The sequence below is a fragment of the Ostrea edulis genome, chromosome 3, assembly GCF_947568905.1.
Source record: "Ostrea edulis chromosome 3, xbOstEdul1.1, whole genome shotgun sequence".
NCBI classification, from domain to species: Eukaryota; Metazoa; Mollusca; class Bivalvia; order Ostreida; family Ostreidae; genus Ostrea; species Ostrea edulis.
This window is the reverse complement of record NC_079166.1, coordinates 85379146-85404034: the sequence shown is the minus strand read 5'-3', so window position 1 is coordinate 85404034 and position 24889 is coordinate 85379146. Positions and strand designations below refer to the sequence as shown.

Sequence of the window (24889 nt, the reverse complement as noted above, 5' to 3'; positions counted from 1 at the left end):
TGTTGTATACCCAGTGTTTACATGGAGTATGCTGTATACCCAGTGTTTACATGGAGTATGTTGTATACCCAGTGTTTACATGGGAGTAGGTTGTATACCCAGTGTTTACATGGAGTATGTTGTATACCCAGTGTTTACAAGGAGTATGTTGTATACCCAGTGTTTACATGGAGTATGAATTGTACCAGTGTTTCACAAAAATCTTGTTCTGGCATCAGTAGGGATTGTTTTATCTTGTTCTGGCATCAGTAGGGATTGTTTTATCTTGTTCTGGCATCAGTAGGGATTGTTTTATCTTGTTCTGGCATCAGTAGGGATTGTTCTGGCATCAGTAGGGATTGTTCTGGCATCAGTAGGGATTGTTTTATCTTGTTCTGGCATCAGTAGGGATTGTTCTGGCATCAGTAGGGATTGTTTTATCTTGTTCTGGCATCAGTAGGGATTGTTCTGGCATCAGTAGGGATTGTTCTGGCATCAGTAGGGATTGTTTTATTTTGTTCTGGCATCAGTAGGGATTGTTCTGGCATCAGTAGGGATTGTTCTGGCATCAGTAGGGATTGTTTTATCTTGTTCTGGCATCAGTAGGGATTGTTCTGGCATCAGTAGGGATTGTTCTGGCATCAGTAGGGATTGTTTTTGATATATTACAATTAATCAGATGTGAAGTGCATTAATTGTTTAGGTGTTGTGATTGTCGTAATACAGCGAGAAATGTACTTGAGTGATTTGTCATTACAGCGAGTACTATTTTCCCTGGGTGGATCATTCCTATACTACGCCAACCACTTCAAGGTGTACAGCTCTTTTTGTGCCAGTCACAGTCGCACTCAGAAAATACTCAATCCAGGTAAGAACCAGAAATACTCAACCCATGTAACGCTCAGAAATACTCATCTCAGCTAACACTTAGAAATACTCAACTCAACTAACACTCAGAAATACTATACTCAGCTAACACTCAGAAATACTCAACTCAACTAACAATCAGAAATACTCAACTCAACTAACACTCAGAAATACTCAACTCAACTAACAATCAGAAATACTCATCTCGGCTAACAATCAGAAATACTCATCTCAACTAACAATCAGAAATACTCATCTCTGCTAACAATCAGAAATACTCAACTCAACTAACAATCAGAAATACTCATCCCAGCTAACACTCAGAAATACTATACTCAGGTAAGATGTGGAAATTCTTAGTCCATGTAAGACTCAGTATAGAAAATAAACTCAGAAAATATTCAACTCAGGCAATGCTCAGAAAGAAAATAAAAAATTAGGTTTATGATTTTGTTTCCCCAAACTTTGTTGACAACTTTGATATTCTCCTGTTGTTTCAGTTGCTAACGATGCCTTGAAGGCGTTTCTTCATGCTCGGAATCCGGAACAGCAACATTCTGCTACGCTGGAATCATACCTCATCAAACCCATCCAGCGAATCCTCAAATATCCCCTACTGCTGCAACAGCTGTGCAACCTCACGGACCCCAACACAGACGAGCACCATCATCTGTCAGGTAACACGATTTATAATGTTATAATGTCATCTGTCAGTATCATGATTTATAATGTTATAACATCATCTGTCAGTATCATGATTTATAATGTTATAACGTCATCTGTCAGGTATCAAGATTTATAATGTTATAACATCATCTGTCAGTATCATGATTTATAATGTTATAACGTCATCTGTCAGTATCATGATTTATAATGTTATAACGTCATCAGCTGTCAGAATCATGATTTATAATGTTATAACATCATCTGTCAGTATCATGATTTATAATGTTATAACATCATCTGTCAGTATCATGATTTATAATGTTATAACGTCATCTGTCAGTATCAAGATTTATCATGTTATAACGTCATCTGTCAGTATCATGATTTATAATGTTATAACGTCATCAGCTGTCAGTATCATGATTTATAATGTTTAACACAATCAGCTATCAAAATCAAAAGTGGCATAACATTGATATTTACAGTCAGAGTATGTTAATGAAGTTTTCTGAGCAAAAAACTCAAACTTTATTATAGCCAATCATAATGCATAATTTCAGTGCATTTATAATTCACAAAGACATTTTGTCAAGAGTTGCTCAAAGCCAAAATGAATTTAGTAAAAAGATTTTTGGTAGTGCGTGAATTCTTATATGAAAGCCCTACTGAATTATCGTAGATATAATTTGTGGACTTTTTGTGATTGTGTGGAGGTTTTGGTTTTTAAGTGTATTAATGTGAACATTTTTATTTCAGAGGCTAACAAAGGCATGGAGGCTGTGGCAGAACATATCAACGAGATGCAGAAAATCTTTGAGGAGTATGGGACTGTGTTTGATGAGCTCTCGAAAGTGTTCAAGGACACGTACCCACACAAAAGGGTAAACAGAGTCATTCTAATATGTGAACATGTACCCCGAAATAAGAGTAATTGTAATGCATCAACACATACCAAGAAAAAACCCAGTAATTTTATTACATGAACACATCCGCACACAAAAACATATTCAAACATGTTGATTGCGATTACAATTGTATCTTGTTTGACGTCTCTCTTGAGAATTTTTCACTGAATCATATAGAGACGACACCAAGATCGGTGAAGGGCCTCAAATTTAGGGCTTTGCTCGGCGTTTACGGCCATTGAGCAGTGAGGGGTCTTTAGTGTGCCACACCTACTGTGACATGGGACATCCGTTTTTAAGGTCATCTCCAAGGACCCGTGAAATTCACACCTGATGCCAAGCGTTTGGTGATGGAACTGTCATTACCTGTTTTAACGACTTGGGTCTGTTGTGGCCAGGATTAGAACCCCCGCCTTCAGCATGCCAGATGAACGCTCTAACCTCTTGGCCTCCGCGGCGGTTTGAAAAATAAAGTTTTTGTACAATTGAGATTTATAAATGAATTGCAACACATGCCTGAGTCAGATTGTGAACTTGGTATTTTTTAGATTATAGGTTGTGGATCTGAGTGTTGGAGAGTGTGCAGTGAAATAGTGCAATCTCTAGTTCTATATTTAGATTTGTTTCTATAATTAGACCTGTGTTTCTATTCATAGACTGTGGATATGAATGTTGGAGAGTGTGCAGTGAAGTAGTGCCATCTCTAGTTCTATATTTAGATTTGTTTCTATAATTAGATCAGTGTTTCTATATACAGTAAAACTCGAATATATCGAACACGGATATAGCGAACTTACGGCTATAGCAAAGTGAAAACGATTTCCCCGGCAAATTCTTTATATATTCTATATAAAAATCTGCGTCTATAACGAACACGGATATAGCGAATTTACGGATATAACGAAGTAAATTCCTATTCCCCTTGACTTAAAAATGAACGTAAAAATTACCTTTTATAACGAATTTATTTTTAAACTTTATGTGATTTTTAACAATCGTTTTCCATTGACATAAAGGATCAACACTTATTACAAAATTTCTGTTTATATTTTTTTCAAAAAAATTTGTTAACGCAAAACAATACTTACACATACGTTTAGGAAATATATTGTCGGTATTGTTTACTATTCTCGTTAATTAAATTTGAAGTTTTATTGCATTTATTTTATCGTACACTCCTTTATTTGTGTAAAGCAACAAGTAAATGACAATTTGCAATAGACTGTACATGTATGTTTTGCGCAAAATTTTGTTAGCATTTCTCTCACGACATGTTCTTGCATGACTTAATAATCCATCAAGATAAATTATCGTATATAAATCAATGTGTATATTTCTTGTATAAACATATTTCTTCTCGAAAATATATAGGCTTCATTTCTCTTAAAGACAATGCAAACGCAAGTATATCGATTGCTGCTTTCTTATAGAACTGATATACATGTAGAACAAATCAGTTTTATAACGAATTCATTATATTTGAATTATGAATTCGCTATAAACGTATAGCGAATTACGCTTATAGCGAATTTTTATAGAGGATCCCCAGAAATTCGCTATATCAGAGTTTTACTGTATAGGCTGAGTTGTTGGAGAGTGCACATTGAAGTAGTGGAATCTCTAGTTTTATATTTAGATTTGTTTCTATAATTAGATCTGTTTCTATTTATAGGCTGTGGATCTGAGTGTTAGAGAGTACACATTTGAGTAGTGGAATCTCTAGTTCTATATTTAGATTTGTTTCTATAATTAGATCAGTGTTTCTATATATAGACTGAGTTGTTGAAGAGTGCACATTGAAGTAGTGGTATCTCTAGTTTTATATTTAGATTTGTTTCTATTTATAGGCTGTGGATCTGAGTGTTGGAGAATTACAGATGTATGGTACAGTGGAATGGTGCAATCTGTGTGACAGTCTGGGTAAAATCAAGAAAGGCCTGGACCTGGAGAACATCGTGTTTGTTTTTAGATCAGGGGTCGTGTTTGTCTGCAGGGAGAAAATCAAAAAGAAGATCAAAAGCAAGGTAAGGAACAAAACTCAAACAAAACTGTCATCCCAAAGGAATGGCAGACAGTGGAAGTAGATTTCATTGTTTAGACAGTTAAAACATCTGGCTAGGTCTTCGCTTCACCTCGTACATATTCGGTTTGTCAGTCCTCATTATCCTACCCTTTTCAATCGGAGCATCAATCTTTAAATTTTCAACCCCATTATGGAGGATGTCAGAATAAGAAGGCTATGTTTTGATATTCTTCTGTCAGGATAAAAAGATGTTTTGATTTTCTTCTGTCAGGATAAGAAAGATGTTTTGATTTTCTTCTGTCAAGATAAAAAGATGTTTTGATTTTCTTCTGTCAGGATAAAAAAGATGTTTTGATTTTCTTCTGTCAGGATAAGAAAGATGTTTTGATTTTCTTCTGTCAGGATAAAAAAGATGTTTTGATTTTCTTCTGTCAGGATAAAAAAGATGTTTTGATTTTCTTCTATCAGGATAAAAAGATGTTTTGATTTTCTTCTGTCAGGATAAGAAAGAAACCGTTTTAATTTTTTTGTCAGGATAAGAAGGCTGTGACTGAAGTTTACGAGTGTCAGGAGCGGTTTAGGACAGTAATACCCGTACAGGAAGTGCAGGTGCAGTCTGGGAAACTTGGGGACATGGACAACCATTACTGGTGGGACCTGATCCACAGCAGATCAGACAAGGAAGGGCGACCAGAGAGAGTGTACCAGTTTTGTAACAGGTGAGGGGGTGTTTATATAGGAAGTCTTTGTGACCAGAGAGAGAGAGACAGAGAGAGAGAGAGAGAGAGAGAGAGAGAGAGAGAGATAGTACCAGTTTTGTAATATGTGAGAAGGTACTAGGTTTTTGACAGGTGAGGGGTTACCAGTTTTGTAAAAGGTGAGAGGGTGTTTATATAGGAAGTCTTTGTGACCCAAGAGAGAGAGAGAGATAGAGAAAGTACCAGGTCTGAAATAGGTGAGAGAGTACCAGTTTTGTAACAGGTGACAGAGAAGTTTTGTAACAGGTTAGGGGATATCAGTTTTGTCACAGGTGAGAGGGTATTTATTGGAGGTTTATGTTGCTTTGTTAGAAGAGACGAGAGTTTGATAATTTCTCATTATTTGATAGTTTGACTACTCTTTTCATTCAGTAGAAATCATACATGTAAATAAAGAAAATAAATAGAATAACGATGGTGTTTACATATAAAAGGTTTCATGTATCATGAATGAAGACATTCTTTCATTTTCTTAGTTCTGCGGATGCGAAGACGGACTTTATGAAGATCATCCGACAGACAATCCGTGAAAGTGTTCGTAAGATGACGCTTCCAAACGGAAACCAAATCCGGAACTCCTACGTTCCGTACGGAGGCAGACGACTGGAATGTCTAAATTCCAACATAAGGACCCTCAGCAAGAAAAGGGGAGGTAAACCTAGTCAAACTGAACCAGACAGACACTCACTGGAGTTCCAGGAGAACATGACATCAATGCTCGACCAATCAGAACCAGTCTTTAGAACAAGGAGTAAAACCCTAGGGGATCTAACAGATGAAAACAGCTTGGAAGAGGCGGGGCCTGTAAGTAGACCCACCCACTTGACAGTTGACAGTTCTGCGCATTTAACTACAGATAGGCAGAGCATGAGTTCGTCTAACTCCAGCCTCAGTGTGTCCAGTCGAACCTCAGCCAAGCTCACACAGGCTAGTGCTAATCCTGTGTCGTTTACTTCCAATGTCCCACGGGAAATCAACTCCCCCATATGGAAACCACGAAATGAGTCTAATTTGGTCTACCTTAAGGACAGACCCTCAAGTTCTGTTGTGAATTCTAGTCAGGTGTCTACTGTACACAGTGATGAATTAGACGTTGTGAGCGTTAAGGACACACCCATTTCTTTACCGCCCGTCCTGCTCAAGGACACAGAATGCTGATATTGTTGTCCATACTACCAAATTTCATATTGAATCACAAGTTTAATATTTCTCTATCTACTTGATCCAGGTGGCGTTTCACGACGTGACGTTTCACAGGAATCTGGAGACCGATACATTGTAGATCATTGTTTACATTCATCAATATCATCGTTCATTTTTAGAACACCATTAGAATATGAGCGCAATGTCAAAGAAGTGTGCAATATATTTTCATTATTTTAAAATCCCTATGTTAAACATATCTAGTGATCTGCTTCAAGTGAATGGTTTTTTTTAGTTGACGGAAATTTAGAACGAGAACTTGTGTGCCGTTGGTTGACGAGTAAGTCAGTTCTGTGCCAAATGTTAATCTCTTACAGCATCAGTCATCTGCATCGTACTTAATCATTAAGAAATTCAAAAGACAGAAGATTCAGTAGACTTCCCCTCCACTCACATTATCGCAAGAAATTGTTCATAAGTGGGGAAACATTTTGTGAATTTTATCCCGATTTTTTTCACTTCCTCTCTGTGTAGACAATGTCTACATCCCACGTTCCCTTGTAGGTTTGAAATCACACATTTACCGACGTTCAGTGAAAACAAAACTCGGAAGTCCCAAGATGTGTATGTTACAGTCGAACCTGTCAAATCCAAAACCTGTTTAATCTGCCACCTGTCTATTCCGACATCTGTCTAATCCAACACCTGTCTAATCCAAAACCTGTTTAATCCGACATCTATCTAATCCAACACCTGCGTACTTCGTTCGCTGAGAATCTGCCATTAGATTCGTTTCCTATTTTTGTATGTTCTTCACCCCATTCATTTCGATATCCTGTTGAATCCGACATACTCTATAAAAGTTAGAATACACAGAATGTCGAATTATATAGTGAAAAGTACATTACCAAAAAAAAGGGGGGGGGGGTGAAATTCTCAGTGAAACAGAGTACCAAGATGCCAGATTAGAGAGCTTAACTGTATATCAAACAAATTTAACAAGTTTTCACTGTTCCTATATCTACTACCACTTACACAGTGTAGAGAAACAAGACTTCCGGTTGGCTTTAATGTCAGAGAATTCTGCTACACCCACTATTGTCATTTGACTCTGTTTTAGAGAATCTACACCTATAAATAAACACGATAAATACATCGAATCAGTGCTCTCCTAACAGGTTCATGTTTCGTAGGTGATTATCAAGTTATTATTTTTCTTTTTTCACAATATCTGTAGAGTTTACATTTACTAATCATGCTGTGAATCACATTGCACATCTTTTTTATTGCAGTCACTTGTCTAGCTCTCCTGTCAGTGAAGGTAAATTTAGTACTCCGTAGTAAAAATATCATTGTTTATGTTGCAACGTTACCTGCAAGATTAGAGACCCTAACATTGCTTGTTATATTTTTTTGTTAGATTATAGAATTTACTACAAAGGTTAGCCATTTCCTTAAGAATTATTTGTTCGAATTTAATTTTGGAGAAAGTCAATCTCATTGAATAAATTGACAAGGCTGACAACTTCCTTTATGTATCGTGGTGATGGTGCATGAAGAAGCATGACTGACCCATTAATGAATTTTGTCTTCTGAGAAATGTGAACACTTATGAATTCTATTTTTGGAGAAATGTGAATATTGAAAGTTATGTTTTAACAATTTAAACATTGTCTTTGCATGTCTTTAATCGATGTTCAACAATACAGTTTTCTATATTGTTATTTTTGCTTGAAAACGTTTTTAAGACTTAAAATTTCTGAAAGTTGACAACTTTTGTATTTCTTGAAGCAACTACCGATTTCATGATTTGATTTGATTGTATGGGAGATTTACAGCCACCATCATAAGCTTCTACTTTAGTGTCTATTTATATATGTGTGTGTTAATGTCACAGACAGAAGTTTTAACTTTGATTGACAATATAGGCATAGTCATAATGCAACTTTCGACTGTTTCTTTAATGATAAATTGTGAATACTGTTTAGACCAGAATAGCAAGACAGCACGCGAAGACAGCACTAAGTACTATAAATGTGTCCCATTGGTGGTTTATATTTTACACTTTTTCTATTTAATGTCATTTTACAATTTTTATATTTTATGTCATTTGTTTTCCATTTATTTCATCTGTAAAGATTGTATTGTCATAAGGCTAGGAACAGTTGACCTTTAGAATCATGAGGAAGTGATAGATTCAAACTACAGAAAGTAAAGTTTTACAGAAAGGGAAACAATTTCAAAACTTCATTTATCAAAAATCAAACCATTGTTCAAAAGGGTTTGAACACTCTACAAAATTATCACTTGACATGCATTCTTCTTGACCAAAGATAACTGTATAAAAACCAAAAGATAGCGATTGTACATGTATTTAACCAACATAAGGACCATACTTATACTCTGATAAGGGACAGTCCAAATGAGGGGAAATATTTCTTCTTTAGAATTAGTTCAAAGAATAATTTTTTAGACAGACGCGTGCATGAAAATTTAGAGACAACTTTTCCTAGTCTGTGTTGTAGATTTAAACATTGTATATCCATTTAACAGGGTCTGTGCAATAGATCGGCATGCTTTTTAAATGATGTATCGTTTTTTAATGAACATGCAACTGTTCATACGAGGTTTTTTTTCTCTCATTTTGAAAATAATACTCTGATATTTTATGATTTGACTATGACATAGATCACTTTTGTAATGTTCAGTAAACCTGTAATATTGCTTTGTGTATTGTGTGGCTGTGGACTGTCAGATTGGGCATGTTGATAGAATCCAGTCCTCCGCCAATTCTTACTCTCTGTCATTATGCACGTCGCTCCCAAAATTTAATCAGGTTATTTTTATCGGAATGAAATTCAGAAAAATGTTCACAGAACACACTCTTACACAATCTCACGCAATAAACACACTCACATACAAGCCCGCGTACAATAATTCCTGTAAACCCATATACAACATCAACCGATACACAAACATACACAAACACACATTTACACACGCACAAACATACACATTAACTTACGCTCAAATATGCACAAACGCACGTCTAAACACACATTAACACGCACAAACATACACATTAACACACGCACAAATACGCTCAAACATGCACAAACATACATATTAACACATGCATACGTACACAATAAAAAAAATGCTCAAATATGCACGCACATAAACATACGCATTAACACATGCATAAATACGCACATTAACACACGTAGAAACATACACATTAACATGTGCACAAACATACATAAACTCAAGTACAAACAGACAAATGACAAACTGCTTGGCGGAGGTACATGTATTGGACAAAAACTTAAGATGCAGACATTTATTTATTTCAAATTGTAAGTTGTCGTTTATTTTGTAATTATCCACAGACTTAATCAGATCTGTAAGTGTATAGATTCTGTACACTGGAGCTCACCAGAGGACAGAGAATCTCAGAGGGAAAGAACATCACGATGTCTGTACACAGTGCGAGGGGAGTTGTTGTTTCTGAGACGTGTTCGACTGTTACGTAACTGATCACGTGATTAGTCCTCATATTTCTGTATGTTTAAGAGCACGTTACTATTTTTAGATACCATGTGATTAATATGAACTATTGTTACAGTCACATGATAATTTATTATTTGTAAACCACATTGTTATAAAAAAAAAAAAAAGTTGTTTAATAGCGTCACAGAGAATTAATAAAACGACTGAAAGCATCGACTCAAGACTTGTGTTTTTTGTGCAAAAGAAGTTAGAAATTGATTCGTTTTGCAGAAACTAATACGTTACATAATTTTTTGTACGTGTTTTCATGGAAATTCAATTGAGACCCCCAATCTTGAGTTCTCACTGAATGAACCCTTTTGATAAAGGGATTTACATTTATTCAGTATAAACATTTATACAAACAAATTTGGGTACATACAACTTGAATTCTTAATTCCAATGGAGTCCTTTCATGACAGATGTTGGCACTATGCGGTCATTTTGTCGGAGGAAATTGGAGTACCCTCTCGTATACAACCACTGTCTATCACGGGGATCGAACTCTGGTCGCAGCATTGAGGAGCGAGAGCGCTACACGGATATCCATTTATAAATATCTTATCAAATACAATGTGACAAATTGTAAATTTGATTTCTACACTGCTTGAAAATACTTCCACTGTGACATTATATTTTGGAAGTTGTGGCTTCGTTGTTCTTGAGAAAATTTGTTCCTGGAGATAACTTCACCACGCTATACTAAAACCGAAGCACCACAATGGTCTCAGGGACCATGACTTGAATGAACTGGAATCCGCATTACATAACGAAACGAGAGCTTTTCTGGGGAATATTTTTTAAAAGCCCTACTTTCATTGTTTCCCAATTATTTTGTCTTAGAAGAGGCCCTTTACTTGCACAAACATTAATCGCCATGGGCACGAATTGTGCTCCTTTGTTAGCTGACCTGTTTTTTATATTCATATAAAGCAGAAATTATTCAGAAACTTCTACGTGAAAAGAAAACAAATCTCTTGCGGTGACCTTCAATTCGACATTTAGGTATATCGACGACGTTTTATCTATTTTAAAACAATAATAATTTTCATTCATAGGGGGGGGGGGCCTTCGTGGCCGAGTGGTTAGAACATTGCGCTCAAAATCACACGGCCTCTCACCTCTGTCGGCGCGGGTTTGAATCCCGCTCGCGCCGGTAAGTGAGAAAGTTTCACAGTTTACTTTCGGAAGGTCGGTGGTCTCTTCCCAGGTACATTGTATCTGGGTTCTCTCTTCCACCAATAAAAACTGGGCGCCACCATATAACTGAAAAATTGTTGAGTGTGGCAGAAAACATCAAAACATCATCATTCATATGTTGATTCGATATACATGTATCCCCGTGAACTCGAAATAAAAGACACCACAGAGTCGTCCACTTCTTTTTCATACTTAGATATTTTACTGAAAGTAAATATTAACGGCAAACTAACAACTCAACTTTATGACAAAACGAGATGATTTCAGCTTCTCCATTGTCAACTTCCCATATTTATGTAGCAATATTCCATTATCACCTGCATATGATGCTTATATCTCTCAATCGATTCGATGCGCAAGAGCTTGTTCTGATTCTGGTCAGTTTTTAAATCGAAGCAGGCTACTGAAAAACAAGTTGATGGTGCAGTGGTTCCAACAGGCTCGTTTAAAGTCAGCATTTCGCAAATTCTATAGTCGTTATAACGATCTAGTTCGTCAATACAACCTGTCATTAGGTCAAATGCTGTCTGACTTGTTTTACACGGATTGTTAGGCTGTTCTTAGCACATTGATAGTGTCTATGGATAACTCCGTTTACCTGATCAAGATATAGGGTTCACAGGGGTGTGACCGGTCGACAGGGAATGCTTACTCTTTTTAGGCACCTGATCCCACCTCTGGTATATCCAGAGGTCCGTGTTTGCCCAGTTCTCCGTTTTGTATTGCTTATAGGAGTTATGAGGTTAATGATCGCTGTTCATTATCTTCACCTTACCCTTTCAAGCTAAGATTTCATATGACAAGTCTGGTTGAAATAAACCAAGTGGTTCTGGAGAAATGAAAAGAAAAAGTCACCAGAGTCTGTGACTCGGCAAGCGAGAAATGAATACCCTAACCCTGTCAGGATGTACACATATCAAACTCACAGACAGGTAATCCTTAACCAGTCTTAGTGTCCACCACTTTTATAAATCATACAAATGTAAGAAAATGAGCAGGTTCAACGCAATCAGTAACATCAGAAAACTAAACTCACTCTTCGAACAACGCCAAATGTTTGTTAGATTTTTGCGCCCATGCGTAAGTAGTTCTATATTGATTGAAATTCCACCATGAAAAGCATAATTAGTGTAATTAATCTGGGACACATTAGACTGATATCAACCTTTTGTGACTGTATTTACCACCCCTTGTTAGTTATAGATCGCAGTATTATATAATATCCGCATTATCATGTGTCAAATGTAGACCTGTGTCAAATAACTTCTATGTAACTGTAATACAAACGTGTAACCAAACTATAAATAACAGCACGTGTGTGTCTATGTATAGATAATATAAGCGTGTAACCAGATCACAAATAACACCACGTGTCTGTCTATGTAACTATAATTATAAGCGTGTAAGCAAATCACAAATAACATCACGTGTCTATGTAACTGTAATATAAGCATGTAACCAAATCACAAATAACATCACGTGTCTATGTAACTGTAATATAAGCGCGTAACCAAATCACAAATAACACCATGTGTCTATGTAATTGTAATATAAGCATGTAACCAAATCACAAATAACATCACGTGTCTATGTAACTGTAATATAAGCGCGTAACCAAATCACAAATAACATCACGTGTCTATGTAACTGTAATATAAGCGCGTAACCAAATCACAAATAACACCACGTGTTTATGTAACTGTAATATAAGCGCGTAACCAAACCACGTGTCTGTAACAAATAACTTCTATGTAACATAGCGTGTAATATATGTAATACATGTGTAATCTTTTTCTCGCCCCTTTGTATTGACTGCAACAAATGAAATCTACATTGGAGAAGGACATACATGTATATAATTTTACCCCTTAGATCTGCTTCCGGGAAATGCATTGAAAGATCCCTCCTTTTTTCTATTCCTGCAATATACCTCATTGTTCGGGTCGGCTGGACGTTAGTGCTGCATACAAAGGAAGAAGATATCTAGATGGGAATTATTGAGATTAATGACAAGGAAATAGTGAGGATAGTGCAATGTTTAGCTGACTTTTTGTGTTCGCGGGATGTTTGAGTAACTCGCGGATCGGTGTTGGAGTGCTCAATAACGGGAGAACACCAGCTGCGACCACGAGCTCGTGTTCTGGAAAATGAAATAAATAAAAATATGAAAATGTCCACATGTTTTGGTAATTAATAACTCGTTTGAATACCACACCCTGCAAGTAGTAAATTCTAAGATCGTTATAACGATCTTATTTGTAAATACAACCTGTCATTAGGTCGAATATCATCTACATGCAATATGTTTCATACCAATTTCAAGACCGTTCTTTACATACTGATTTTGACTACGGATAACTCCATTTACCTAATAAAAATCTGGGGCTCACGGCGGGTGTGACCGACCAACAGGGGATACTTACTCCTCCTAGGTACCTGATCCCCCCTCTGGTGTGTCCAGGGGTCTGTATAATCCCTACTCTTAGTTTTGTATTCTTTATAGGAGTTATGAGATTGAACACCGCTCGTTATCTTCACGTTTTCATCAATAAGTAGAGTCTGTTATCTAAATGGGATATTTATTGCCAAAACATTTTGAGATTTTCATCAAAACGACTTTAAAGGCTACTTCATAGAATATTCATATTTTATTTATTCATTTTATGTTCCACAAACCAGAAGATGAGCCCCTTGTGGCTGCGGCGCATAGGAATAGTAAAAGTAGACAGGCGCTGTCCCTCCACCTAGCTATTGATTGATTGATTGATTAAATATTGTTTAACGTCCCGCTCGAGAATATTTCACTCATATGGAGACGTCACCATTGCCGGTAAAAGGCTGTAAATTTAGGCCTATGATCGGCGCTTACGGCCTTTGAGCAGGGAGGAGTCTTTTTCGTGCCATACCTGCTGTGACACGGGGTCTCGATTTTTGCGGTCTTGTCCGAAGGACCGCCCTCATTTAGTAGCCCCTTACGACAAGAATGGGGTACTGAGGACCTATTCTATCCCGGACCCCCACGGGACCCCAGCGCTCAGAATTAGAACTCAAAATCACAGGTAATTTGGATGAGACCGTAAAATCCCGAGGTCCAACAAGCGGTAACACGATACTATTTACAGTACCAGTATTCGCTAGGTAACACGATACTATTTACAGTAACAGTATTTCCTAGGTAACACGATATTATTTACAGTAACAGTATTTCCTAGGTAACACGATATTATTTACAGTAACAGTATTTCCTAGGGTGCCTAGCACAGGTCCTCTGTTGACTTCTCAATACTTGTTAAAGGACAAACTAACAGACAACGAGCAAAAACAACGAAACGTAAAGAGAACCCAAGAATCTAGAGATAAAAATATCCTAGGAACCTTCTTCATAGTAGCACTTATTCCTGGACTAAACACTTCACGCATGTACCATTCCTGTAAGGTAAGTGTATAATCTTTTCTGTTGTATAACGTTTCATTTTATATTACTATTTATTAAACATTTTTATCAGTTGCAATGCATTTTCATTGCATTACAATACAGACATGTTCAAAATGTTCATTTTACAATCGAGATTAATTTAGAAATAAATAGAGTTATAAGTTTCATGTTCATGAGCTATGTTATGTTTCATCTAATCTCAGCATAGTTCACAGTCACACATTTTTATTGTTCAATGAATGCATAAAATTTCAGACACGTGATCAGATCAGAGCGAGGCTCTTCCCTCTACAGTCTGTCTTCTTTATCCAGAAACCTTTCTACATCGAACCCTAATATCCCGTCGCACGGAACTCATCTCTACCGTTCTCTAAACAAGTCCTCCTTAGTCTGAGAAATAAGTGCTTCACAGGCTGAACACACATTGTCAGGATTTCTTCTCACTCTAGTCGCTGTGTTTGTAGAAGCACCAGTATTTTGTCCATCTTTTTATCGAGTTCCTTGATTTGATTCTCCATGCTGGATAATTTAGAGAACACTGTCACGCGCTCTTTGTCTCGAGACAACAGATGTAGGGGCTTCCCCAGCGTAGTGTCAAGTCTAAAAATAAAACCCATGGCGTTAATTATTGAATTTACGTATAGATTAATGTCCAAGTACTTGACCATTCTTAAAGGCATTGGAGCCGAACCCGAAGGGGCAGAGGACCCTTCGATTTAAAGTAATGGAATATATTATAGGATTAAACATTCTTTTTGAAGAATTTATCGATGTGTAAACTCTGGACATTTTACTCACAAACTGAACAAGAGGCCCATGGGCCACATCGCTCACCTGAGTCATCTTGGTCCATATCAGAAGATTTTCCATATCTATTTGCATGTAAAACCGTAGTCCCTATTATGGCCCCAAACCTACCCCTGGAGGCCATGGTTTTTGCAAACTTGAATCTACACTATGTCAGAAAGCTTTCATTTAAATGTGAACTTCTTTGGCCCAATGGTTCTTGAGAAGATTTTTAAAGATTTTTCCTATATATTTGTATGTAAAACTTTGACCCCCTATTGTGACCCCATCCGACCCCCGGGGGCCATGATCTTAACAATTTAAAATCTGCACTATATCAGGAAGCTTTCAGATAAATCTCAGCTTTTCTGGCTCAGTGGTTCTTGAGAAGAAGATTTTTCCTATAAATTTGTATGTAAAACTTTGAGGCCCCCCTTGAGGCCCCATCTAATCCCCGGGGTCCACGATTTTAACAAACTTGAATCTGCACTATATCAAAACAAAAAACAAAAACAAAAAAACTTTGACCCCCTATTGTGGCCCCATCCGACCCCCAGGGGGCATGATTTTAACAATTTAGAATCTGTACTATATCAGGAAGCTTTCAAATAAATCTCAGCTTTTCTGGTTCAGTGGTTCTTGGGAAGAAGATTTTTAAAGATTTTTCCTATATATTTGTATGTAAAACTTTGATCCCTTATTGTGGCCCCATCCTACCCCAGGGGGCCATGATTTTAACAAACCTGAATCTGCACTATATCAGAAAGCTTTCATATAAATCTCAGCTTTTCTGGCTCAGTGGTTCTGGGAAGAAGATTTTAAAAGATTTTTCCTATATATTTGTATGTAAAACTTTGACCCCCTATTGTGGCCCCATCCGACCCCCGGGGGCCATGATCTTAACAGTTTAGAATCTGCACTATATCAGGAAGCTTTCAGATAAATCTCAGCTTTTCTGGCTCAGTGGTTCTTGAGAAGAAGATTTTTCCTATAAATTTGTATGTAAAACTTTGATGCCCCCCTTGAGGCCCCATCCAATCCCCGGGGTCCACGATTTTAACAAACTTGAATCTGCACTATATCAAAACAAAAAAAAACAAAAACAAAAAAAACAAACAAAAAACTTTGACCCCTTATTGTGGCCCCATCCGACCCCCGGGGGGTATGATTTTAACAATTTAGAATCTGTACTATATCAGGAAGCTTTCATATAAATCTCAGCTTTTCTGGTTCGATGGTTCTTGGGAAGAAGATTTTTAAAGATTTCTCCTATATATTTGTATGTAAAACTTTGATCCCCTATTGTGGTCCCATCCGACCCCCGGGGGCCATAATTTTAACAATTTCTAATCTGCACTACCTAATAAAGCTTATCTATAAATTTCATCTTTTCTGGCCCAGTGGTTCTTGAGAAGGAGATTTTTTAATGACCCTACCCTATTTTTACCTTTTCTTGATTATCTCCCCTTAGAAGGTGGCCTGGCCCTTTATTTTAACAATTTAGAATTCCCTTTACCTAAGGATGTTTTGTGCCAACTTTGGTTGAAATTGGCCAAGTGGCTGTTGAAAAGAAGTTGAAAATGTGAAGAGTTTACAGACGGACGGACGCCGGAATACGGGTGATCAGAAAAGCTCACTTGAGCTTTCAGCTCATGTGAGCTAATAAAAGTGCGAAGCACTTTTATGTTAAGTTTGTGAGTAAAATGTCCAGAGTTTACACATCGATAAATTCTTCAAAAAGAAAGTTTGATTCTTATAATTCCAATTAGTTCCCTGTATTATCAATTTTTAAAAAATGAATACTTTCCCCGCACTATATTATTAGTTTCAAGCGCGTATGTATACATCGCGTTTTTGGATTTATTGATGTGTAAATTCTCGTTTAGATTTATCTTTGTCCAATCAAAACAATTGTAATAAATAACATTGGAATTATATCGTTATGATTCTTACTATAAAAATAATCACCAACACTGAGCTGGGATGAAAGAATATTCTCGTCATTTGACGTTCTGAGTCCTGACATATATTGATAGAAGTAAATGAATTTAAGGAGGAGTGACACATAGCCATAATGGCCGACTTTATTCTGAAACTTGAATGCAAATATAAATACAGTGTATCAACAATACATGTATATATATTTTTTATTTAATCGCCTAACTGGGTAGCTCAGTAGGGTTACGTGTCGAATGCTGATCATCGGTAGTTCGAGTTTAGGTTTTGATTTTTTCCCCAGATTACTATTTAATAAAACTGCATTTATAACTAAATAAGGTACATTTTAAACTTTTCAATTCAAAAATATTATTGTGCATATCCTCCACTGTCCATCCGCATTTTTCTCTGGTGTGTTATTCTTTCTTAAATAAAACCTGAAAATGAGACACCGCGCGTTAAATTGTGGCGAGACACCGTGCGTTAAATTGTGGCGAGACACCGCGCGTTAAATTGTGGCAATACTCCGCACGTTAAATTGTGGCGAGACACCGCGTGTTAAATCGTGGCGAGACACCGCGCTTCAAATCATGGCGAGACACCGTCCATTAAATCGTGGCGAGACACCGCGCGTTAAATCGTGGCGAGACACCGCGCGTTAAATCGTGGCGACGGTGGATAGGGTGGAGTTGTAACGCTTTCAGAGGGATACTGTTAAACTATATAGAATTATTCAGTTTGTACTGCGTTTATCAACCTATAACACACCTTCGTTAAACTGTATAGAATTTTTCAGTTTGTACTGCGTTTATCAACCTATAACACACCTTCGTTAAACTATATAGAATTATTCAGTTTGTACTGCGTTTATCATCCTATAACACACCTTCGTTAAACTGTATAGAATTATTCAGTTTGTACTGCGTTTATCATCCTATAACACACCTTCGTTGAAGTTCTTTTATCCGTACCATCATGTTTAAATGTCCCTGAGAATACTGTTCAATCACATCTCTGACGTCATAAGGCTTTCTGGCCAACTGTAAAGAACATCACATAGACCTACACCACGTGACGTTACAAAATATTTGCATAGATCGAAAAATCAACTACCTAGATTGTAGGTTCACAAGGCCCCTTACCTAAAGTCAGCCAATTTGCATGTTCAGCTGTAGATTATTGAAGGAATTTGAGAAGGAAATAAGTGACACGTGTAATGGCCGTCTAGGTGAGGGGCCTTTGTCATTGTATACACGCACGTGATTTTTTAATATATACGATTTTTTTGTAACGTCAAGTGGCTGTTAATTATACACAGTTCGTTTTGATATCAATTCCTGACACAATATTGTATAAATGTACAGGACAACATTGTACCTGAAAGCGACGTCTGGCCACAAAGAATTTGATTCTTCTTATAACTCTGATCATGGTTTTATGTTGTTCAGTCAATCTGCAAATAAAGTCGTGAAAAGTGAGCTAACAGTTAAATATCTAAGTACAGAATAAAGTCATGAAAAGTGGGCTAACAGTCAAATATCTAAGTACAGAACTCCCACTAAATAAAGTCATAAAAAGTGAGCTAACAGTCAAATATCTAAGTACAGAATAAAGTCATGAAAAGTGAGCTAACAGTCAAATATCTAAGTACAGAACTGCCGTTTCGATAAAAGTTCTCGTTTAAATGACAATAGAGTATCATTCTACATCAGAAGGAGCACAGGCAGCAGTTTTATAAATCTGATACACAGGAAAATACAGTACAACTCTTCCCTCGGTTATTATACAAATGTTTATTTAAAACGAATTTCATCTACAACGGAAGGATATTCTCTTTCTTTCTAGCATAAGATGAATACTGTGGGGTGTTGTACTTTTGAACTGGCTATAGACAAAACGTTACAGGAAATTAACCAACCAACGCAAAGAGACTGTCTGGTTAGTGGGTGGGGCGGTACACTACCCTGACTTACTCCTGAGGTTTCGACACGGGCTCTTCTTCTCCGCCGTCCGTCACATATTCCACCAACTCTTCTGATTGGCTTTGATTTACTTCCTCTGATCAGAAAAGAGCAAAAAACAGCGTCAGTATATAGTCAGTCCGACATCACAGTAAAACACACATACATACAATACAGGCTATATAACGGAGCGTCAGGGACAGCTAAACTTACACATACATACAATATAGGCTATATAACGGAGCGTCAGGGACAGCTAAACTTACACATACATACAATATAGGCTATATAACGGAGCGTCAGGGTCAGCTAAACTTGATTCGTTATAAGCTGATTTCGTGATATTCAGTCTATATATATTTTGCCATGTTGGATGAAAAATCATTTCATTATGATACCGAAATCGTTATAAACGTGTTCGCTATGTCAGCATGTTAAGTAATTATATCGTACACTTCACATTGCGCTAATAGACTGGGGAACAGTAAGTACAAATACAAAAAAATTATACCGGGTAAAATTCACATCGGAAATGGCTTTCAGATCGCCATAACTCGTATTCGGAAACGATTTCCCTCGATCAGAAGAATGTTATCAATATACTATACACACACTGGTACTATGGATATGGGATTTTTTGATTTACGCACTTTCATAGTTTAACAGTAAGTGGAGCTTCAGCTCAAACACAGTTACATTTTTTTCTGCTTCTTCTTTTCATTTTTTTCTAGCCCTATCTAGAGAACCTTTGGATAAAACGTCAGTATAGGATTTATCATAGATATTTGAGAATAGGCAAGGAAAACATAGAAAAATAATATACAAAGTAAATCAATTTTGATACACATGAATTAATCTCTTAAGACAACAGCTAAATGGTAAATATGTACTTATCAAAGTGCCAGTTGGCTATGAAAAGTGCCTGATGTATCACCTGCTGCTAAAACTTGTAATGGGGAAGGAAACGAGAGTGATTGTTTATATCACGTGATTATATTGTCACGTGATGCCAAGCGTTGCAACGCGCCCTCTGGTAAGAGAATGGAACCGTGAATACTATCAGACCGGAAGTGTTTACCCGTCCCTGAACCGTGATTACTATCATACCGATAGTGTTTACCTGTCCCTGAGCCGTGAATACTATCATACCGATAGTGTTTACCTGTCCCTGAGCCGTGAATACTATCATACCGATAGTGTTTACCTGTCCCTGAGCCGTGAATACTATCATACCGATAGTGTTTACCTGTCCCTGAGCCGTGAATACTATCACACCGGAAGTGTTTACCTGTCCCTGAGCCGTGAATACTATCACACCGGAAGTGTTTACCTGATTTATCATGATACTCCGGGATTGACTGACAACTGCCATGGCGGTCAGAAATGCTGGCCGTCCTGGAGAACTTCCGTTTCTTTAGCTGGGTAAATCGGGTCAGGGAGACGGAGGAGGGATTCTGCTTACTCTTGATCAGCTTGTTGGTGGAATGGTGTTTACGATGGTGCTTATCAAAATGGCGTTTCTCGTCAATATGAACATTCCAGGTGGCGTTCGACTTAAACTGAGGTTCGGCAGCATGGCATCGCCACAAACACTGAACATTGAATGTAAAGAAGTAAGATTTCTGTACTCAACAATTCAATATGTTGAGATTTATAATGAGGGCGAAGGAATTTTCTGACAAAGAGTAATCTATCATGTGATTCATGTCTCAGAATTCTATACATAGTTTGAATCATGTAAATATATTCAAATGGTCTTTTTAAAAGATGCTTAATTTTTGCGAGGACGACATTATCAATTCATATGCAAAATCATATTTTTGCGAGTATTGATATTTCATTGATAAGCAATAAAAAATTGCACATGTTGTATTTGCGTACACAATACACGCAAATAGACGATTCGTCAATATCAGAATTAGAACGTATGACGGACGTGCACCTGCCACGCGCACACACACCTGTATAAGCGAGGCCGCGGTGGGGATCTGTCGGTTGAAATGCTTTTGTCGTTGTTTCTGTTGAACTTTAAGAGCAAATCCTGATCCAAGAATGCCCTGAAAAACAATTTGATACGTTCAAAAACACATATCTCAGAAACCTCCGAGAGCATGAATATTTATTCAGTATAAATGAAACGAAGCATAACTAAACTAATTGGCTTCTTTTAAATACTGATGAAACCATTTTCCTTCAGTAACACAGTCAACGCTACGGTATAGATGGTATTGGACCGAAAGCACCGGGCACTTCTGTGAGTCATTGTATCAATTATATGATTGAATAATTCAGAACTTTCTCATCGACAGAGACCCAACAAACTAGAAAGAAACACGACGTTTTATTCACTTCCACATGTTTTCCAGGTGAATATAACGTTTAATTCACTTCCACGTGTTTTCCAGGTGAATATAACGTTTAAATTTTCCAACAACGGGCCAGAAGTAAGTTGGTAATTTCCAAATTGCCACGATTTGTAAATAGACTTAAGTTTAGAGATCGGGAAGGATCGTGCACGTGTGCATTAGAATGATACATGTAGCGGGTTTTGCTTCAGTTGCCTATGTCCATGACGATAAATCGAAATGCTTGGGAACAACAACAGCCAACTCGAATTGGTACAATAATCAAGAAATTGTCAACCATTGTATAATGCTGTTGCTTACTCTCGGCTCTCAAAACGGAGACTATCCGTCAAAACAGTAGGTACATCTTTTATAGATCCATGAATCATGTAACACGATCATTGATTGCTTAGAATTTTCAGGAAATCGCCTCTGTCAATAGGTCAAATTTAAAAAAAAAAAAAAAATAATTGGGAAATATATATTTTACAACAATGTAAAATACTTTATATGATATCATTTACTGTAAATAAAGTTTTATTCGCGGGACTTTCATTTTCACGATATTATCTCAAACTCATGAGAGTAAGTTCTGGTGATGTTTTCTTCTACATTTATTACAAATGATTGTTTCAATAAATATAGCCAGTTTCTGTAATTACAATCATCACAATTTAAATACTAGCTCAATATTCAGTCCGCTAGGCGGAAGCGTCATGTTAGCCAGTGAGCTAAATGTAATTTTAACTTCTTGGTATCAATCGTTGAGGTACAATTCTGACACAGAATCAATCGCTCGTGTATAAACTGACAAAACATATATTTCGATTTACAGCAGCGGTGATGCACCTGGCATTCAGTAACAATGATACGAAAATCGAACTACATGTAACAACGAAAATGATGGAAATGTTACTCACAGCAGGAAGAGCAAAAAAAGAAATGGCGAATACAGAGAAGCAGGAGGCCACGATTCTGCCCATCCATGTCTGAGGGACCGTGTCTCCATACCCAATCGTCGTCACGGTGATCTGAAATATAACGGGGAAAAAGCCTCGCAAAATAATTCACGTTAAAACACCACGTCAGTTTCTACTTCCGGGATGCGTGGAATATATCATAAGACATTCAGACACTTAACGAAAACAAATCAACTTTTCATGGAAATGCTATACGTACGTCATATATAAAGATTTATATACCAATGTGAAGATACGTGTATATCATCTCATACACTTATAAAAACTGTAAAATGTCCTTACCTAAACCCAGAATGGTTCCCCCCCTTTATTTACCATGTATCTAGAATGATGCGATCGAAACACGTCCTCCCCAAAACTTAAAAAGGGGGAGGGGGAGTATTTGACAAAACGAATAATTTTCTTTTTTTTAAATAAATCTCTTTGAAGAGAATTATATGACGTGTAAACTAACATTTCCCATTTTCATTTTGCACAATTGGTGTATTTTACAGTGTAAAAATTTCCTGATATTTAAAAACCACTAGGAAAATATAGAAATGGATGTTGAAATTCACGAGATAGAAAATTGGGAGGCATTTATCGTTGAATTTTAATTTCAGACTTGGCAACATTCTTCCTAAGATAGAACAAAATCTATTCATGCTATTAATAAGAAAATGGATACACACTCTAAATATATGAGTTAAACTTTTATAACAAAATTGTGTGAAAAATAAGCCTGCCTGATTAGCGCAAAAAGAACAAGAGACATTATTTGATTATTTGCCGCTCCCGTTAAATCCACTCACAATAATGTTGGATCTAGTAGTTTTTTGTACTCACCACTCCCCACCAGAGGGCGTCGGCGTAACTTGTGAAGTCTGTGGATCCATTTTCTTTTTCCGCCAGGTAGACGAAGTACGATGAGAAAATGAGTCCCAGGAAACCAATATACAGCGTGGTGATTAATTCCTAGAGGAGACAAGATGTGTTTATAAAACATGGATGCCCCCGTGCGGCAGCAGCAAAGCTAATAAAGTTTTTCATAGGTAGGTCAAACCCCCAAGGCTACAAGATCAAAACAAAATTCTTGTTCATACGAAAAAAATGAATAATGTGCTGAATACGAAAGCGTGAACTGTATGTCGTATGAATTGATATATCGGTAAACTATTTATCATGAACTTATACCATTTATATCAGTAAATAAATGAAAAAGCGAATATAACGAACAGTGATTAATCTCTTGAACCCTATGAAAAATACAAAATTAAGGGTAGGGAAAACACGGAGACCCTGGATATACCAAAGGAAGGATCAGATACCTAGAATGAAAATATAAATCCAGGCGATGATACAAAGACAACAGACCCCAGACACACCCCTACCTGTCTGTGTATGTAGACAACAGACCCCAGACACACCCCTACCTGTCTGTGTATGTAGACAACACCCCTACCTGTCTGTGTATGTAGACAACACCCCTACCTGTCTGTGTATGTAGACAACACCCCTACCTGTCTGTGTATGTAGACAACAGACACACCACTACCTGTCTGTGTATATAGACAACACCTCTACCTGTCTGTGTATGTAGACAACACCCCTACCTTTCTGTGTATGTAGACAACAGACCCCAGACACACCCCTACCTTTCTGTGTATGTAGAAAACAGACCCCAGACACACCCCTACCTGTCTGTGTATGTAGACAACAGACCCCAGACACACCCCTACCTTTCTGTGTATGTAGAAAACAGACCCCAGACACACCCCTACCTGTCTGTGTATGTAGACAACATACCCCAGACACACCTCTACCTGTCTGTGTATGTAGACAACACCCTACCTGTCTGTGTATGTAGACAACAGACCCCAGACACACCCCTACCTGTCTGTGTATGTAGACAACAGACACACCACTACCTGTCTGTGTATATAGACAACACCTCTACCTGTCTGTGTATGTAGACAACACCCCTACCTGTCTGTGTATGTAGACAACAGACCCCAGACACACCTCTACCTGTCTGTGTATGTAGACAACAGACACACCCTACCTGTCTGTGTATGTAGACATCAGACACACCCCTACCTGTCATTGTATGTAGACAACACCCCTACCTGTCTGTGTATGTAGACAACAGACCCCAGACACACCCCTACCTGTCTGTCTATATAGACAACAGACCCCAGACACACCCCTACCTGTCTGTCTATATAGACAACAGACCCCAGACACACCCCTACCTGTCTGTCTATATAGACAACAGACCCCAGACACACCCCTACCTGTCTGTCTATATAGACAACAGACCCCAGACACACCTCTACCTGGCATTGTATGTAGACAACACCCCTACCTGTCTGTG

General features: G+C 37.4%; 2 protein-coding genes across 15 annotated transcripts in view; one reads left to right on the top strand and one right to left on the bottom strand.

The window, feature by feature from the left end:
* LOC125672968 (protein still life, isoform SIF type 1-like) overlaps positions 1–10067 on the top strand; it is a 74723-nt gene extending 64656 nt beyond the window's left edge. For 5 of the 12 annotated variants that reach the window (XM_056159252.1, XM_056159253.1, XM_056159259.1 and 2 more), the window contains 6 exons: positions 739–847; positions 1347–1523; positions 2269–2393; positions 4265–4441; positions 4975–5159; positions 5675–10067. In XM_056159252.1, the coding sequence (XP_056015227.1) occupies positions 739–847; positions 1347–1523; positions 2269–2393; positions 4265–4441; positions 4975–5159; positions 5675–6356 (1455 nt within the window). In that variant the 3' untranslated portion in view covers positions 6357–10067. Of the gene's footprint in view, positions 1–738; positions 848–1346; positions 1524–2268; positions 2394–4089; positions 4144–4264; positions 4442–4974; positions 5160–5674 lie in introns of those variants that run through there. The other 7 variants (XM_056159256.1, XM_056159254.1, XM_056159260.1 and 4 more) reach the window with 5 other exon arrangements.
* A 4495-nt stretch (positions 10068–14562) lies between these two features.
* Positions 14563–24889, bottom strand: part of LOC125672970 (potassium voltage-gated channel subfamily KQT member 1-like) — a 32431-nt gene continuing 22104 nt past the window's right edge. For all 3 annotated transcript variants that reach the window (XM_048909179.2, XM_048909178.2, XM_056159262.1), the window contains exons 7-14: positions 23362–23490; positions 22477–22587; positions 21173–21268; positions 20542–20803; positions 19224–19308; positions 18628–18703; positions 18196–18290; positions 14563–15126 (exon numbers count right to left, since the gene is read on the bottom strand). In XM_048909179.2, coding sequence (XP_048765136.1) covers positions 14967–15126; positions 18196–18290; positions 18628–18703; positions 19224–19308; positions 20542–20803; positions 21173–21268; positions 22477–22587; positions 23362–23490 — 1014 coding nt within the window. In that variant the 3' untranslated portion in view covers positions 14563–14966. The remainder of the gene's footprint in view (positions 15127–18195; positions 18291–18627; positions 18704–19223; positions 19309–20541; positions 20804–21172; positions 21269–22476; positions 22588–23361; positions 23491–24889) is intronic.